Here is an 18983-nt window from a genome sequence, read left to right as displayed (position 1 = left end):
TGGTTAGAGTGTCCGCTCTGAGACTTGGAGGTCAGGGTTCGATCCCCACCGGGTCATAATACCAAAGACTGTAAAATTGGGACCTCATGGGCCTCCCTGCTTGGCACTCAGCATCAAGGGTTGGATTGGGAGGTTTGATCAACAGCTGCGGCTCACCGCTCCAAGAGATGGGTCAAATGCGGAGAACAAATCTCGCATACAGCAAAGTATATGACAAATAGTAGGACAGGGGTCCTCAAATACAAATCTTGAAGGTCCACAAATATTCTTTTGAAACAGGTCTGGGTCCGGAAAAATAAATAAATAATATATATATATATATATATATATATATATATATATATATATATATATATATATATATTTATATCCGCTTATTTTTATTATGTCGGTCAATCTTAAATAGTAGGCTAAATACAAAAAAAGTACCAACCAGGGGTTGACACTATGGTCTCAGAGGCACTTGTCCGTCTGGAAAGTACAGGTCATGTACTTGCAGTCATGGCCACTTGCCCTCATTATTGTTCATCTTACATAATTAGGGATCCCTTTTTTACATTGGTTAATGTTTGTTTTTTTTAGTAGTCTGTTGATGCAGTAATGGTCTTTTTCCGTTTCTTTCTTTATTAAAAGGGTCCTTAAATTATGACTTCACTGTCATCTGGGCTGGGGACTCCTCCAAAATCATTTGGGGGCCCCCCAAATGATTTTGGAGGAGTCCCCAGCCCAAATGGGGGCCTTACTTGATTGAAGAGAAACAACCCATTGGGAGAACAGAATGTAGAAAATCAAAGTGGAGCAGAGATATTTTGCGCTAGTGCTCTGGTTTCTTTTAACAAACTGGGATAATCTTCGAATAATTCAGTGATGTTACTAGGTTTTCAATGTAATGGGTCCCGGGACCCACAGGTGATCTTTCAAATGGGTCCCAGAAAAGTTTTATGAGTCAATAAAATGTAATGTGTTTGAGCGCTGTGAGCTTGTAGATCGGCTATTTTCAGAATGTTTGCCTATTTCTTATATTTATTTTACAATTTGGCTAATGTTTGAACTTAAAACTAGGATTTCTAAATACACTAGGCTACAGACACCCATTTAATTATATTTATATCACTGGGACCCCAATTTATATTAAATGTTAAAATACTAGAGTACAAATGGAACAGGTCCATTTGGTTCCATTTATTCACCGAGTTACAGACCCATACCGTTTCCAAAAGATTCCCTTTTACTTTGCTTATTAGCAATATAAAACGTTTTTATATTCAGCAAAATGTCAGTAATGGTATTGTCTGCCTCTCATTATTGTCAAGGAAGAAAGTACCGTATGTCGCTGCCTTGCTTAAGTTTCATCAAGGCAAAAAAAAGCACCCTAAGACACACACCAAATGTTTCACTTCACATGTGTGTGCGGGGGACGGAGGAGGGGGAGCCACCGTTGCACAGAAATCACTTTCACTTTCAGCTTAGGACCAATGGCAGCTTTTAATCAATGCACAAGGATTTAAGGACATTATTACATTGCTTGGTCAATTATGAAGGGATTTCTAAAATTAAAACGTCTCCATATTGCTTGGGAAGTCTACTTTGCAGAACATCGATATGAAAACAAGGTGTCGCGCGTCAGAGACGAAGCGGCTCGTGGCTCACTCACTCCTGTACCGAGTACTGCGTGCGGCTCTCTGCATATCCATGCAGAAAGAGAGAGGTAGCCGTCACGGGCCGTCCGGCCGTGGCACGTCGCGACAAACTCTCTGGAGAGAAGATTACAATCCTGCAAACGTATTCACGTTGATGATGTTGTGCGTGAATGAAACCCCACTGAATTAAAATTAGTTACATTGCTGCTCCGAAAACTTCCGCGGTCTGTGGTAAGAGCCTATCAGCGCATCGTTGTCATAGAGATGACAACTCATAATAATACTCTGTTGCCCGGCATCAGCCAATCAGTGCGCCGTTGTCTCTCTCTCTCTCTCTCTCTCTCTCTCACACACACTCAGCGCATGCAATGGAGTGAATGAACACAACGAGAAGTGGAAACAAAACGTGGAGATATTCTCCCCCCCCCGGTCGGCGGTGCCTCGCGGTCCGGACATGGACCGCGGTCCGCCTATTGAGGACCCCTGTAGTAGGACTTTAACTAAAATATATGTTTTCTGTATGTTTTACATTCTGACCTGGGATCAGTAGAGTGGTGTCCATCTTTGAAGTGAATAGGTCTACCCATGGACGCGTCACTCTTCATGGAGACACAGCTGTGGACAGCTGACCCTGCTCTCTGCTGATGGACGCTGAGAGAAAGAGAGGATCAACATGATTTACTTTATTTATATTCAATCATTAGAATCCATGTGGAATCCACTCAGTCAAACGTCTCTTACTGTACATGAAATCTTTTCTGTGAAGTATTCTTCTGGATACACATACTGTACGTGCCATGGAATGAGCCAATACGTCACGTGATTCATTGTTTGGTCCGGCAGAAACTTGTGTGCCTCAATTATTATTATTGGCAGAATCGTGGAAAGTTTAGAATATTTGGCAGTTCCGGGTGGTAAATATGAGTAACAGTATTGTGTTCTGGTTCCTCAACATTGCTGTGACAAGAAGAAAAAAAAATACACATCAAACAAGAAACCGAGTGCGAGAAGTGCCTTACAGACGAGGTGAATGGAGGTAGTGGTCTCACTGTACTGGATGTACCGTATTATACCGAATATAAGACAATATTTTATTCTATAAAACACATCCTCAAAATATGGGGTTGTATTATATTCGATGTCTAGACATTTTCGCCGGAGAGATACGTTATGTATCTTTCAGGACCTTTCCCTGCTCTCCTCACACAGCCCCCGCGAGCTCCTGCGGTAATTACCGTACACGACATATTGCGCTGCGAAATTTGGACCTCGGCTCATTTCACCTCCCGTTTGGCAAAGTCGGATGGCTTTGGCATTGGACTTGCCGGGGCGCGTGCGTGTGCGTTGTTCTCGAGAACATCGGCGTGGATGACGGGTGCACATGAGATCTTTAGCGTGGAAGTTTAATCCAAACAGCAACTGAAGGTACAGCTGCCTAGTAGCCTATGGTTCCTGTTTACAATGGAGTCGCATCTGAATGACGAAACAGGCCGCTAAGGTTGATGTGAAATGTAGTGTTTTTTATTCCCCAGCAGTATGCCGTATGGACTGTATTCTATTCTGATACACATTATAAGGAGCTGATTTTCACAGTCTGAATTGGTTAATGCAATACAATACAGCAGAATGTTATCTCTGTATGAGCTTTTCTATAATCATTTTACAATAAAAACGTTTTTCTTTATAAATAACTTATAATATATATATAATATATAATATTTTGTCTTCAACATATTTTTTTCCAAAAATGATAATTGAAAAATAGGGGTTGTCTTAGAGTCGTACTATATTCGGAATAATAAGGTAATACAAATATGACTGGGGGTGAGATCTGATAGGTGAACATTCAGCCAAAATAGCAGATCTAAATGGCTCATGACTTAGATGTAGCAGAGACCCCCCACTGTATATTGTAAGAATATGTGGAAAGTAACCTTGTCCATAGATTTCATAGATGGCTTCATAGAGTTGTTTAACATACATTATCATTTCTATGAATATGTTGGATAAAAAATAAAAATAAAAGAATCCACAATTATCATGTGAATGAAGAAGTCAGTTTATTGGAGCAATGTGAGCTCCTAACTAAACGAAACCTCCTAACTCCACACTTTCTGCCAAACCAGCCAACTCCAATCGATTGGCCCTCTCTTTTTTCATAAATATGTGCTATTGAACACCCTTTACGTCTGTGTGTTGGTTAAAATAATATTCAACCAATGAAAAGTAGTAAAAAGCCCTTCGGTCAAAACCTCCTAACTCCACTTGAGCTCATCTTCCCAAAAATGAAAATTTTGGAGTTAAGAGGTTTCGGCCCGACAGCAGAGATACTGTATACTGTAAGAGGATTCACATACTGTGTGTGTGGAGGTCGATGCGTTTTGAGCTTGTAAATCAGCAATGTTTTCTATTTTTGAATTGGAATCCTGAATTATTTTTTTAGCTATTTTTAATAGGAATCCTGAAAACTTGCAAATGCGTTTATATGTTCTCCGGCCGTGGCACGTCGCGACAAACTCTCTGGAGAGAAGATTACAATCCTGCAAACGTATTCACGTTGATGATGTTGTGCGTGAATGAAACCCCACTGAATTATAATTAGTTACATTGCTGCTCCGAAAACTTCCGCGGTCTGTGGTAAGAGCCTATCAGCGCATCGTTGTCATAGAGATGACAACCCATAATAATACTCTGTTGCCCGGCATCAGCCAATCAGTGCGCCGTTGTCTCTCTCTCTCTCTCTCTCTCACACACACTCAGCGCATGCAATGGAGTGAATGAACACAACGAGAAGTGGAAACAAAACGTGGAGATATTTCCCCCCCCCCCCCCCCCCCCCCGGTCGGCGGTGCCTCGCGGTCCGGACATGGACCGCGGTCCGCCTATTGAGGACCCCTGTAGTAGGACTTAAACTAAAATATATGTTTTCTGTATGTTTTACATTCTGACCTGGGATCAGTAGAGTGGTGTCCATCTTTGAAGTGAATAGGTCTACCCATGGACGCGTCACTCTTCAAGGAGACACAGCTGGGTACAGCTGACCCTGCTCTCTGCTGATGGACGCTGAGAGAAAGAGAGGATCAACATGATTTACTTTATTTATATTCAATCATTAGAATCCATGTGGAATCCACTCAGTCAAACGTCTCTTACTGTACATGAACTCTCTTCTGTGAAGTATTCTTCTGGATACACATACTGTACGTGCCATGGAATGAGCCAATACGTCACGTGATTCATTGTTTGGTCCGGCAGAAACTTGTGTGCCTCAATTATTATTATTGGCAGAATCGTGGAAAGTTTAGAATATTTGGCAGTTCCGGGTGGTAAATATGAGTAACAGTATTGTGTTCTGGTTCCTCAACATTGCTGTGACAAGAAGAAAAAAAGAAATACACATCAAACAAGAAACCGAGTGCGAGAAGTGCCTTACAGACGAGGTGAATGGAGGTAGTGGTCTCACTGTACTGGATGTACCGTATTATACCGAATATAAGACAATATTTTATTCTATAAAACACATCCTCAAAATATGGGGTTGTATTATATTCGACGTCTAGACATTTTCGCCGGAGAGATACGTTATGTATCTTTCAGGACCTTTCCCTGCTCTCCTCACACAGCCCCCGCGAGCTCCTGCGGTAATTACCGTACACGACATATTGCGCTGCGAAATTTGGACCTCGGCTCATTTCACCTCCCGTTTGGCAAAGTCGGATGGCTTTGGCATTGGACTTGCCGGGGCGCGTGCGTGTGCGTTGTTCTCGAGAACATCGGCGTGGATGACGGGCGCACATGAGATCTTTAGCGTGGAAGTTTAATCCAAACAGCAACTGAAGGTACAGCTGCCTAGTAGCCTATGGTTCCTGTTTACAATGGAGTCGCATCTGAATGACGAAACAGGCCGCTAAGGTTGATGTGAAATGTAGTGTTTTTTATTCCCCAGCAGTATGCAGTATGGACTGTATTCTATTCTGATACACATTATAAGGAGCTGATTTTCACAGTCTGAATTGGTTAATGCAATACAATACAGCAGAATGTTATCTCTGTATGAGCTTTTCTATAATCATTTTACAATAAAAACGTTTTTCTTTATAAATAACTTATAATATATATATAATATATAATATTTTGTCTTCAACATATTTTTTTCAAAAAGATTATAATTGAAAAATAGGGGTTGTCTTAGAGTCGTACTATATTCGGAATAATAAGGTAATACAAATATGACTGGGGTGAGATCTGATAGGTGAACATTCAGCCAAAATAGCAGATCTAAAAGGCTCATGACTTAGATGTAGCAGAGACCCCCCACTGTATATTGTAAGAAAATGTGGAAAGTAACCTTGTCCATAGATTTCATAGATGGCTTCATAGAGTTGTTTAACATACATTATCATTTCTATGAATATGTTGGATAAAAAATAAAAAATAAAGAATCCACAATTATCATGTGAATGAAGAAGTCAGTTTATTGGAGCAATGTGAGCTCCTAACTAAACAAAACCTCCTAACTCCACACTTTCTGCCAAACCAGCCAACTCCACCCGATTGGCCCTCTCTTTTTTCATAAATATGTGCTATTGAACACCCTTTACGTCTGTGTGTTGGTTAAAATAATATTCAACCAATGAAAAGTAGTAAAAAGCCCTTCGGTCAAAACCTCCTAACTCCACTTGAGCTCATCTTCCCAAAAATGAAGATTTTGGAGTTAAGAGGTTTCGGCCCGACAGCAGAGATACTGTATACTGTAAGAGGATTCACATACTGTGTGTGTGGAGGTCGATGCGTTTTGAGCTTGTAAATCAGCAATGTTTTCTATTTTTGAATTGGAATCCTGAATTATTTTTTTAGCTATTTTTAATTGGAATCCTGAAAACTTACAAATGCGTTTATATGTTCTCCGGCCGTGGCACGTCGCGACAAACTCTCTGGAGAGAAGATTACAATCCTGCAAACGTATTCACGTTGATGATGTTGTGCGTGAATGAAACCCCACTGAATTATAATTAGTTACATTGCTGCTCCGAAAACTTCCGCGGTCTGTGGTAAGAGCCTATCAGCGCATCGTTGTCATAGAGATGACAACCCATAATAATACTCTGTTGCCCGGCATCAGCCAATCAGTGCGTCGTTGTCTCTCTCTCTCTCTCTCTCTCTCACACACACTCAGCGCATGCAATGGAGTGAATGAACACAACGAGAAGTGGAAACAAAACGTGGAGATATTCTCCCCCCCCCCGGTCGGCGGTGCCTCGCGGTCCGGACATGGACCGCGGTCCGCCTATTGAGGACCCCTGTAGTAGGACTTTAACTAAAATATATGTTTTCTGTATGTTTTACATTCTGACCTGGGATCAGTAGAGTGGTGTCCATCTTTGAAGTGAATAGGTCTACCCATGGACGCGTCACTCTTCAAGGAGACACAGCTGTGGACAGCTGACCCTGCTCTCTGCTGATGGACGCTGAGAGAAAGAGAGGATCAACATGATTTACTTTATTTATATTCAATCATTAGAATCCATGTGGAATCCACTCAGTCAAACGTCTCTTACTGTACATGAACTCTCTTCTGTGAAGTATTCTTCTGGATACACATACTGTACGTGCCATGGAATGAGCCAATACGTCACGTGATTCATTGTTTGGTCCGGCAGAAACTTGTGTGCCTCAATTATTATTATTGGCAGAATCGTGGAAAGTTTAGAATATTTGGCAGTTCCGGGTTGTAAATATGAGTAACAGTATTGTGTTCTGGTTCCTCAACATTGCTGTGACAAGAAGAAAAAAAAAATACACATCAAACAAGAAACCGAGTGCGAGAAGTGCCTTACAGACGAGGTGAATGGAGGTAGTGGTCTCACTGTACTGGATGTACCGTATTATACCGAATATAAGACAATATTTTATTCTATAAAACACATCCTCAAAATATGGGGTTGTATTATATTCGATGTCTAGACATTTTCGCCGGAGAGATACGTTGTGTATCTTTCAGGACCTTTCCCTGCTCTCCTCACACAGCCCCCGCGAGCTCCTGCGGTAATTACCGTACACGACATATTGCGCTGCGAAATTTGGACCTCGGCTCATTTCACCTCCCGTTTGGCAAAGTCGGATGGCTTTGGCATTGGACTTGCCGGGGCGTGTGCGTTGTTCTCGAGAACATCGGCGTGGAAGTTTAATCCAAACAGCAACTGAAGGTACAGCTGCCTAGTAGCCTATGGTTCCTGTTTACAATGGAGTCGCATCTGAATGACGAAACAGGCCGCTAAGGTTGATGTGAAATGTAGTGTTTTTTATTCCCCAGCAGTATGCAGTATGGACTGTATTCTATTCTGATACACATTATAAGGAGCTGATTTTCACAGTCTGAATTGGTTAATGCAATACAATACAGCAGAATGTTATCTCTGTATGAGCTTTTCTATAATCATTTTACAATAAAAACGTTTTTCTTTATAAATAACTTATAATATATATATAATATATAATATTTTGTCTTCAACATATTTTTTTCAAAAAAATATAATTGAAAAATAGGGGTTGTCTTAGAGTCGTACTATATTCGGAATAATAAGGTAATACAAATATGACTGGGGTGAGATCTGATAGGTGAACATTCAGCCAAAATAGCAGATCTAAAAGGCTCATGACTTAGATGTAGCAGAGACCCCCCACTGTATATTGTAAGAAAATGTGGAAAGTAACCTTGTCCATAGATTTCATAGATGGCTTCATAGAGTTGTTTAACATACATTATCATTTCTATGAATATGTTGGATAAAAAATAAAAAAAAAGAATCCACAATTATCATGTGAATGAAAAAGTCAGTTTATTGGAGCAATGTGAGCTCCGTCCTAACTAAACAAAACCTCCTAACTCCACACTTTCTGCCAAACCAGCCAACTCCACCCGATTGGCCCTCTCTTTTTTCATAAATATGTGCTATTGAACACCCTTTACGTCTCTGTGTTGGTTAAAATAATATTCAACCAATGAAAAGTAGTAAAAAGCCCTTCGGTCAAAACCTCCTAACTCCACTTGAGCTCATCTTCCCAAAAATGAAAATTTTGGAGTTAAGAGGTTTCGGCCCGACAGCAGAGATACTGTATACTGTAAGAGGATTCACATACTGTGTGTGTGGAGGTCGATGCGTTTTGAGCTTGTAAATCAGCAATGTTTTCTATTTTTGAATTGGAATCCTGAATTATTTTTTTAGCTATTTTTAATTGGAATCCTGAAAACTTGCAAATGCGTTTATATGTTCTCCGGCCGTGGCACGTCGCGACAAACTCTCTGGAGAGAAGATTACAATCCTGCAAACGTATTCACGTTGATGATGTTGTGCGTGAATGAAACCCCACTGAATTATAATTAGTTACATTGCTGCTCCGAAAACTTCCGCGGTCTGTGGTAAGAGCCTATCAGCGCATCGTTGTCATAGAGATGACAACCAATAATAATACTCTGTTGCCCGGCATCAGCCAATCAGTGCGTCGTTGTCTCTCTCTCTCTCTCTCTCACACACACTCAGCGCATGCAATGGAGTGAATGAACACAACGAGAAGTGGAAACAAAACGTGGAGATATTCTCCCCCCCCCCCCCCCCCCCCCCGCACGGTCGGCGGTGCTTCGCGGTCCGGACATGGACCGCGGTCCGCCTATTGAGGACCCCTGTAGTAGGACTTTAACTAAAATATATGTTTTCTGTATGTTTTACATTCTGACCTGGGATCAGTAGAGTGGTGTCCATCTTTGAAGTGAATAGGTCTACCCATGGACGCGTCACTCTTCATGGAGACACAGCTGTGGACAGCTGACCCTGCTCTCTGCTGATGGACGCTGAGAGAAAGAGAGGATCAACATGATTTACTTTATTTATATTCAATCATTAGAATCCATGTGGAATCCACTCAGTCAAACGTCTCTTACTGTACATGAACTCTTTTCTGTGAAGTATTCCTCTGGATACACATACTGTACGTGCCATGGAATGAGCCAATACGTCACGTGATTCATTGTTTGGTCCGGCAGAAACTTGTGTGCCTCAATTATTATTATTGGCAGAATCGTGGAAAGTTTAGAATATTTGGCAGTTCCGGGTTGTAAATATGAGTAACAGTATTGTGTTCTGGTTCCTCAACATTGCTGTGACAAGAAGAAAAAAAAATACACATCAAACAAGAAACCGAGTGCGAGAAGTGCCTTACAGACGAGGTGAATGGAGGTAGTGGTCTCACTGTACTGGATGTACCGTATTATACCGAATATAAGACAATATTTTATTCTATAAAACACATCCTCAAAATATGGGGTTGTATTATATTCGATGTCTAGACATTTTCGCCGGAGAGATACGTTATGTATCTTTCAGGACCTTTCCCTGCTCTCCTCACACAGCCCCCGCGAGCTCCTGTGGTAATTACCGTACACGACATATTGCGCTGCGAAATTTGGACCTCGGCTCATTTCACCTCCCGTTTGGCAAAGTCGGATGGCTTTGGCATTGGACTTGCCGGGGCGCGTGCGTGTGCGTTGTTCTCGAGAACATCGGCGTGGATGACGGGCGCACATGAGATCTTTAGCGTGGAAGTTTAATCCAAACAGCAACTGAAGGTACAGCTGCCTAGTAGCCTATGGTTCCTGTTTACAATGGAGTCGCATCTGAATGACGAAACGGGCCGCTAAGGTTGATGTGAAATGTAGTGTTTTTTATTCCCCAGCAGTATGCAGTATGGACTGTATTCTATTCTGATACACATTATAAGGAGCTGATTTTCACAGTCTGAATTGGTTAATGCAATACAATACAGCAGAATGTTATCTCTGTATGAGCTTTTCTATAATCATTTTACAATAAAAATGTTTTTCTTTTGTAAATAACTTATAATATATATATATAATATATAATATGTTGTCTTCAACATATTATTTTCCAAAAATTATAATTGAAAAATAGGGGTTGTCTTAGAGTCGTACTATATTCGGAATAATAAGGTAATAAAAATATGACTGGGGGTGAGATCTGATAGGTGAACATTCAGCCAAAATAGCAGATCTAAAAGGCTCATGACTTAGATGTAGCAGAGACCCCCCACTGTATATTGTAAGAATATGTGGAAAGTAACCTTGTCCATAGATTTCATAGATGGCTTCATAGAGTTGTTTAACATACATTATCATTTCTATGAATATGTTGGATAAAAAAATAAAAAAAAAGAATCCACAATTATCATGTGAATGAAGAAGTCAGTTTATTGGAGCAATGTGAGCTCCTAACTAAACAAAACCTCCTAACTCCACACTTTCTGCCAAACCAGCCAACTCCACCCGATTGGCCCTCTCTTTTTTCATAAATATGTGCTATTGAACACCCTTTACGTCTGTGTGTTGGTTAAAATAATATTCAACCAATGAAAAGTAGTAAAAAGCCCTTCGGTCAAAACCTCCTAACTCCACTTGAGCTCATCTTCCCAAAAATGAAAAATTTGGAGTTAAGAGGTTTCGGCCCGACAGCAGAGATACTGTATACTGTAAGAGGATTCACATACTGTGTGTGTGGAGGTCGATGCGTTTTGAGCTTGTAAATCAGCAATGTTTTCTATTTTTGAATTGGAATCCTGAATTATTTTTTTAGCTATTTTTAATTGGAATCCTGAAAACTTACAAATGCGTTTATATGTTCTCCGGCCGTGGCACGTCGCGACAAACTCTCTGGAGAGAAGATTACAATCCTGCAAACGTATTCACGTTGATGATGTTGTGCGTGAATGAAACCCCACTGAATTATAATTAGTTACATTGCTGCTCCGAAAACTTCCGCGGTCTGTGGTAAGAGCCTATCAGCGCATCGTTGTCATAGAGATGACAACCCATAATAATACTCTGTTGCCCGGCATCAGCCAATCAGTGCGTCGTTGTCTCTCTCTCTCTCTCTCTCTCTCACACACACTCAGCGCATGCAATGGAGTGAATGAACACAACGAGAAGTGGAAACAAAACGTGGAGATATTCTCCCCCCCCCCGGTCGGCGGTGCCTCGCGGTCCGGACATGGACCGCGGTCCGCCTATTGAGGACCCCTGTAGTAGGACTTTAACTAAAATATATGTTTTCTGTATGTTTTACATTCTGACCTGGGATCAGTAGAGTGGTGTCCATCTTTGAAGTGAATAGGTCTACCCATGGACGCGTCACTCTTCAAGGAGACACAGCTGTGGACAGCTGACCCTGCTCTCTGCTGATGGACGCTGAGAGAAAGAGAGGATCAACATGATTTACTTTATTTATATTCAATCATTAGAATCCATGTGGAATCCACTCAGTCAAACGTCTCTTACTGTACATGAACTCTCTTCTGTGAAGTATTCTTCTGGATACACATACTGTACGTGCCATGGAATGAGCCAATACGTCACGTGATTCATTGTTTGGTCCGGCAGAAACTTGTGTGCCTCAATTATTATTATTGGCAGAATCGTGGAAAGTTTAGAATATTTGGCAGTTCCGGGTTGTAAATATGAGTAACAGTATTGTGTTCTGGTTCCTCAACATTGCTGTGACAAGAAGAAAAAAAAAATACACATCAAACAAGAAACCGAGTGCGAGAAGTGCCTTACAGACGAGGTGAATGGAGGTAGTGGTCTCACTGTACTGGATGTACCGTATTATACCGAATATAAGACAATATTTTATTCTATAAAACACATCCTCAAAATATGGGGTTGTATTATATTCGATGTCTAGACATTTTCGCCGGAGAGATACGTTGTGTATCTTTCAGGACCTTTCCCTGCTCTCCTCACACAGCCCCCGCGAGCTCCTGCGGTAATTACCGTACACGACATATTGCGCTGCGAAATTTGGACCTCGGCTCATTTCACCTCCCGTTTGGCAAAGTCGGATGGCTTTGGCATTGGACTTGCCGGGGCGTGTGCGTTGTTCTCGAGAACATCGGCGTGGATGACGGGCGCACATGAGATCTTTAGCGTGGAAGTTTAATCCAAACAGCAACTGAAGGTACAGCTGCCTAGTAGCCTATGGTTCCTGTTTACAATGGAGTCGCATCTGAATGACGAAACAGGCCGCTAAGGTTGATGTGAAATGTAGTGTTTTTTATTCCCCAGCAGTATGCAGTATGGACTGTATTCTATTCTGATACACATTATAAGGAGCTGATTTTCACAGTCTGAATTCGTTAATGCAATACAATACAGCAGAATGTTATCTCTGTATGAGCTTTTCTATAATCATTTTACAATAAAAACGTTTTTCTTTATAAATAACTTATAATATATATATAATATATAATATTTTGTCTTCAACATATTTTTTTCAAAAAAATTATAATTGAAAAATAGGGGTTGTCTTAGAGTCGTACTATATTCGGAATAATAAGGTAATACAAATATGACTGGGGTGAGATCTGATAGGTGAACATTCAGCCAAAATAGCAGATCTAAAAGGCTCATGACTTAGATGTAGCAGAGACCCCCCACTGTATATTGTAAGAAAATGTGGAAAGTAACCTTGTCCATAGATTTCATAGATGGCTTCATAGAGTTGTTTAACATACATTATCATTTCTATGAATATGTTGGATAAAAAATTAAAAAAAAAGAATCCACAATTATCATGTGAATGAAGAAGTCAGTTTATTGGAGCAATGTGAGCTCCGTCCTAACTAAACAAAACCTCCTAACTCCACACTTTCTGCCAAACCAGCCAACTCCACCCGATGATTGGCCCTCTCTTTTTTCATAAATATGTGCTATTGAACACCCTTTACGTCTCTGTGTTGGTTAAAATAATATTCAACCAATGAAAAGTAGTAAAAAGCCCTTCGGTCAAAACCTCCTAACTCCACTTGAGCTCATCTTCCCAAAAATGAAAATTTTGGAGTTAAGAGGTTTCGGCCCGACAGCAGAGATACTGTATACTGTAAGAGGATTCACATACTGTGTGTGTGGAGGTCGATGCGTTTTGAGCTTGTAAATCAGCAATGTTTTCTATTTTTGAATTGGAATCCTGAATTATTTTTTTAGCTATTTTTAATTGGAATCCTGAAAACTTGCAAATGCGTTTATATGTTCTCCGGCCGTGGCACGTCGCGACAAACTCTCTGGAGAGAAGATTACAATCCTGCAAACGTATTCACGTTGATGATGTTGTGCGTGAATGAAACCCCACTGAATTATAATTAGTTACATTGCTGCTCCGAAAACTTCCGCGGTCTGTGGTAAGAGCCTATCAGCGCATCGTTGTCATAGAGATGACAACCCATAATAATACTCTGTTGCCCGGCATCAGCCAATCAGTGCGTCGTTGTCTCTCTCTCTCTCTCTCTCACACACACTCAGCGCATGCAATGGAGTGAATGAACACAACGAGAAGTGGAAACAAAACGTGGAGATATTCTCCCCCCCCCCGGTCGGCGGTGCCTCGCGGTCCGGACATGGACCGCGGTCCGCCTATTGAGGACCCCTGTAGTAGGACTTTAACTAAAATATATGTTTTCTGTATGTTTTACATTCTGACCTGGGATCAGTAGAGTGCTGTCCATCTTTGAAGTGAATAGGTCTACCCATGGACGCGTCACTCTTCAAGGAGACACAGCTGTGGACAGCTGACCCTGCTCTCTGCTGATGGACGCTGAGAGAAAGAGAGGATCAACATGATTTACTTTATTTATATTCAATCATTAGAATCCATGTGGAATCCACTCAGTCAAACGTCTCTTACTGTACATGAACTCTCTTCTGTGAAGTATTCTTCTGGATACACATACTGTACGTGCCATGGAATGAGCCAATACGTCACGTGATTCATTGTTTGGTCCGGCAGAAACTTGTGTGCCTCAATTATTATTATTGGCAGAATCGTGGAAAGTTTAGAATATTTGGCAGTTCCGGGTTGTAAATATGAGTAACAGTATTGTGTTCTGGTTCCTCAACATTGCTGTGACAAGAAGAAAAAAAAAATACACATCAAACAAGAAACCGAGTGCGAGAAGTGCCTTACAGACGAGGTGAATGGAGGTAGTGGTCTCACTGTACTGGATGTACCGTATTATACCGAATATAAGACAATATTTTATTCTATAAAACACATCCTCAAAATATGGGGTTGTATTATATTCGATGTCTAGACATTTTCGCCGGAGAGATACGTTGTGTATCTTTCAGGACCTTTCCCTGCTCTCCTCACACAGCCCCCGCGAGCTCCTGCGGTAATTACCGTACACGACATATTGCGCTGCGAAATTTGGACCTCGGCTCATTTCACCTCCCGTTTGGCAAAGTCGGATGGCTTTGGCATTGGACTTGCCGGGGCGTGTGCGTTGTTCTCGAGAACATCGGCGTGGATGACGGGCGCACATGAGATCTTTAGCGTGGAAGTTTAATCCAAACAGCAACTGAAGGTACAGCTGCCTAGTAGCCTATGGTTCCTGTTTACAATGGAGTCGCATCTGAATGACGAAACAGGCCGCTAAGGTTGATGTGAAATGTAGTGTTTTTTATTCCCCAGCAGTATGCAGTATGGACTGTATTCTATTCTGATACACATTATAAGGAGCTGATTTTCACAGTCTGAATTGGTTAATGCAATACAATACAGCAGAATGTTATCTCTGTATGAGCTTTTCTATAATCATTTTACAATAAAAACGTTTTTCTTTATAAATAACTTATAATATATATATAATATATAATATTTTGTCTTCAACATATTTTTTTCAAAAAAATTATAATTGAAAAATAGGGGTTGTCTTAGAGTCGTACTATATTCGGAATAATAAGGTAATACAAATATGACTGGGGTGAGATCTGATAGGTGAACATTCAGCCAAAATAGCAGATCTAAAAGGCTCATGACTTAGATGTAGCAGAGACCCCCCACTGTATATTGTAAGAAAATGTGGAAAGTAACCTTGTCCATAGATTTCATAGATGGCTTCATAGAGTTGTTTAACATACATTATCATTTCTATGAATATGTTGGATAAAAAATTAAAAAAAAAGAATCCACAATTATCATGTGAATGAAGAAGTCAGTTTATTGGAGCAATGTGAGCTCCGTCCTAACTAAACAAAACCTCCTAACTCCACACTTTCTGCCAAACCAGCCAACTCCACCCGATGATTGGCCCTCTCTTTTTTCATAAATATGTGCTATTGAACACCCTTTACGTCTCTGTGTTGGTTAAAATAATATTCAACCAATGAAAAGTAGTAAAAAGCCCTTCGGTCAAAACCTCCTAACTCCACTTGAGCTCATCTTCCCAAAAATGAAAATTTTGGAGTTAAGAGGTTTCGGCCCGACAGCAGAGATACTGTATACTGTAAGAGGATTCACATACTGTGTGTGTGGAGGTCGATGCGTTTTGAGCTTGTAAATCAGCAATGTTTTCTATTTTTGAATTGGAATCCTGAATTATTTTTTTAGCTATTTTTAATTGGAATCCTGAAAACTTGCAAATGCGTTTATATGTTCTCCGGCCGTGGCACGTCGCGACAAACTCTCTGGAGAGAAGATTACAATCCTGCAAACGTATTCACGTTGATGATGTTGTGCGTGAATGAAACCCCACTGAATTATAATTAGTTACATTGCTGCTCCGAAAACTTCCGCGGTCTGTGGTAAGAGCCTATCAGCGCATCGTTGTCATAGAGATGACAACCAATAATAATACTCTGTTGCCCGGCATCAGCCAATCAGTGCGTCGTTGTCTCTCTCTCTCTCTCTCTCTCTCTCTCACACACACTCAGCGCATGCAATGGAGTGAATGAACACAATGAGAAGTGGAAACAAAACGTGGAGATATTCTCCCCCCCCCCCCCCCCCCCCCCGGTCGGCGGTGCCTCGCGGTCCGGACATGGACCGCGGTCCGCCTATTGAGGACCCCTGTAGTAGGACTTTAACTAAAATATATGTTTTCTGTATGTTTTACATTCTGACCTGGGATCAGTAGAGTGGTGTCCATCTTTGAAGTGAATAGGTCTACCCATGGACGCGTCACTCTTCATGGAGACACAGCTGTGGACAGCTGACCCTGCTCTCTGCTGATGGACGCTGAGAGAAAGAGAGGATCAACATGATTTACTTTATTTATATTCAATCATTAGAATCCATGTGGAATCCACTCAGTCAAACGTCTCTTACTGTACATGAACTCTTTTCTGTGAAGTATTCTTCTGGATACACATACTGTACGTGCCATGGAATGAGCCAATACGTCACGTGATTCATTGTTTGGTCCGGCAGAAACTTGTGTGCCTCAATTATTATTATTGGCAGAATCGTGGAAAGTTTAGAATATTTGGCAGTTCCGGGTTGTAAATATGAGTAACAGTATTGTGTTCTGGTTCCTCAACATTGCTGTGACAAGAAGAAAAAAAAATACACATCAAACAAGAAACCGAGTGCGAGAAGTGCCTTACAGACGAGGTGAATGGAGGTAGTGGTCTCACTGTACTGGATGTACCGTATTATACCGAATATAAGACAATATTTTATTCTATAAAACACATCCTCAAAATATGGGGTTGTATTATATTCGATGTCTAGACATTTTCGCCGGAGAGATACGTTATGTATCTTTCAGGACCTTTCCCTGCTCTCCTCACACAGCCCCCGCGAGCTCCTGTGGTAATTACCGTACACGACATATTGCGCTGCGAAATTTGGACCTCGGCTCATTTCACCTCCCGTTTGGCAAAGTCGGATGGCTTTGGCATTGGACTTGCCGGGGCGCGTGCGTGTGCGTTGTTCTCGAGAACATCGGCGTGGATGACGGGCGCACATGAGATCTTTAGCGTGGAAGTTTAATCCAAACAGCAACTGAAGGTACAGCTGCCTAGTAGCCTATGGTTCCTGTTTACAATGGAGTCGCATCTGAATGACGAAACGGGCCGCTAAGGTTGATGTGAAATGTAGTGTTTTTTATTCCCCAGCAGTATGCAGTATGGACTGTATTCTATTCTGATACACATTATAAGGAGCTGATTTTCACAGTCTGAATTGGTTAATGCAATACAATACAGCAGAATGTTATCTCTGTATTTGCTTTTCTATAATCATTTTACAATAAAAACGTTTTTCTTTATAAATAACTTATAATATATATATAATATATAATATTTTGTCTTCAACATATTATTTTCCAAAAATGATAATTGAAAAATAGGGGTTGTCTTAGAGTCGTACTATATTCGGAATAATAAGGTAATACAAATATGACTGGGGGTGAGATCTGATAGGTGAACATTCAGCCAAAATAGCAGATCTAAAAGGCTCATGACTTAGGTGTAGCAGAGACCCCCCACTGTATATTGTAAGAATATGTGGAAAGTAACCTTGTCCATAGATTTCATAGATGGCTTCATAGAGTTGTTTAACATACATTATCATTTCTATGAATATGTTGGATAAAAAATTAAAAAAAAAGAATCCACAATTATCATGTGAATGAAGAAGTCAGTTTATTGGAGCAATGTGAGCTCCTAACTAAACAAAACCTCCCAACTCCACACTTTCTGCCAAACCAGCCAACTCCACCCGATTGGCCCTCTCTTTTTTCATAAATATGTGCTATTGAACTAGCCTGACTGCAAGCACCAGACTCTATCACACACTTCGTTTTGGGAAGAGAGTCTGAGATTTCGGGCAGGCATTCCACGAGAGACAGCCGCTGACAGCCGCGTCAGCGTCATGTGACGCGACCTCGGACCCGTCTATTGACGCGTCAGTGCATCTGACGGTCTGGACGCAGCTTTGCGTCTTCTAGAAGCGAAACCGCGGCTCTGGTAGACTTACCCGCGTTTACAGACGCGATCATCGCGGCTCTGTGAGACACACCGCGGCTCCAGACGCGATTAGCGGTTTCAATCGCGGCTCTGTGAGAGACACCGCGTTTCCAAGACGTGGGTCGCGGCTGTAACTCCGACACAAAATCAGAAAAAAACATCACCAAAGTTCTACAGTAGGAGGCGATGTCAAATACTAATGGTGCATTACTCCCCATTTTTGCAAAGGCCTTGGTGGAGCAGCGGTAGAGCCCTCGCCTTGTGGACCAGAGGTCACCGGTTTGATTCCCACTTGATTCACTCTTTTCACCACCTTGCACGGCTAAACGTAGCTGACTACTAGCCGTGTAATAGTCGTCTAGTTTTTATTTCTAGACCGTTATCACACTGTAAACCACTATTAAACCACTACTTCAACGTTTTCAAGCCAAGGACTCCTTAGCTGAGAGAGAGATGAAGCAGGGACCCCCAAGACTTTTTCATAGATTCCAGATTTAACCACTTGAACCGTCAATACCTAATGAACTTGACCT

At 41.3% G+C, this 18983-nt stretch overlaps 1 protein-coding gene across 8 annotated transcripts in view; it reads right to left on the bottom strand.

Annotated features, from left to right (window-relative positions):
- LOC308305382 (protein NLRC3-like) overlaps positions 1–18983 on the bottom strand; it is a 63363-nt gene that overhangs the window by 25802 nt on the left and 18578 nt on the right. For 5 of the 8 annotated variants that reach the window (XM_080750166.1, XM_080750170.1, XM_080750169.1 and 2 more), the window contains exons 5-11: positions 16604–16717; positions 14183–14296; positions 11782–11895; positions 9376–9489; positions 6995–7108; positions 4590–4703; positions 2178–2291 (exon numbers count right to left, since the gene is read on the bottom strand). The exons of 2 other annotated variants lie outside the window; for them this stretch is intronic. In XM_080750166.1, coding sequence (XP_080606292.1) covers positions 2178–2291; positions 4590–4703; positions 6995–7108; positions 9376–9489; positions 11782–11895; positions 14183–14296; positions 16604–16717 — 798 coding nt within the window. The remainder of the gene's footprint in view (positions 1–2177; positions 2292–4589; positions 4704–6994; positions 7109–9375; positions 9490–11781; positions 11896–14182; positions 14297–16603; positions 16718–18983) is intronic. One more of the 8 variants, XM_080750171.1, reaches the window with a different exon arrangement.

Source organism: Nannobrachium achirus (genome assembly GCF_963921795.1).
Source record: "Nannobrachium achirus genome assembly, chromosome: 20".
Lineage (NCBI taxonomy): Eukaryota > Metazoa > Chordata > Actinopteri > Myctophiformes > Myctophidae > Nannobrachium > Nannobrachium achirus.
The sequence above is the reverse complement of the archived record's forward strand: the minus strand, read 5'-3'. Positions and strand labels throughout refer to the sequence as shown.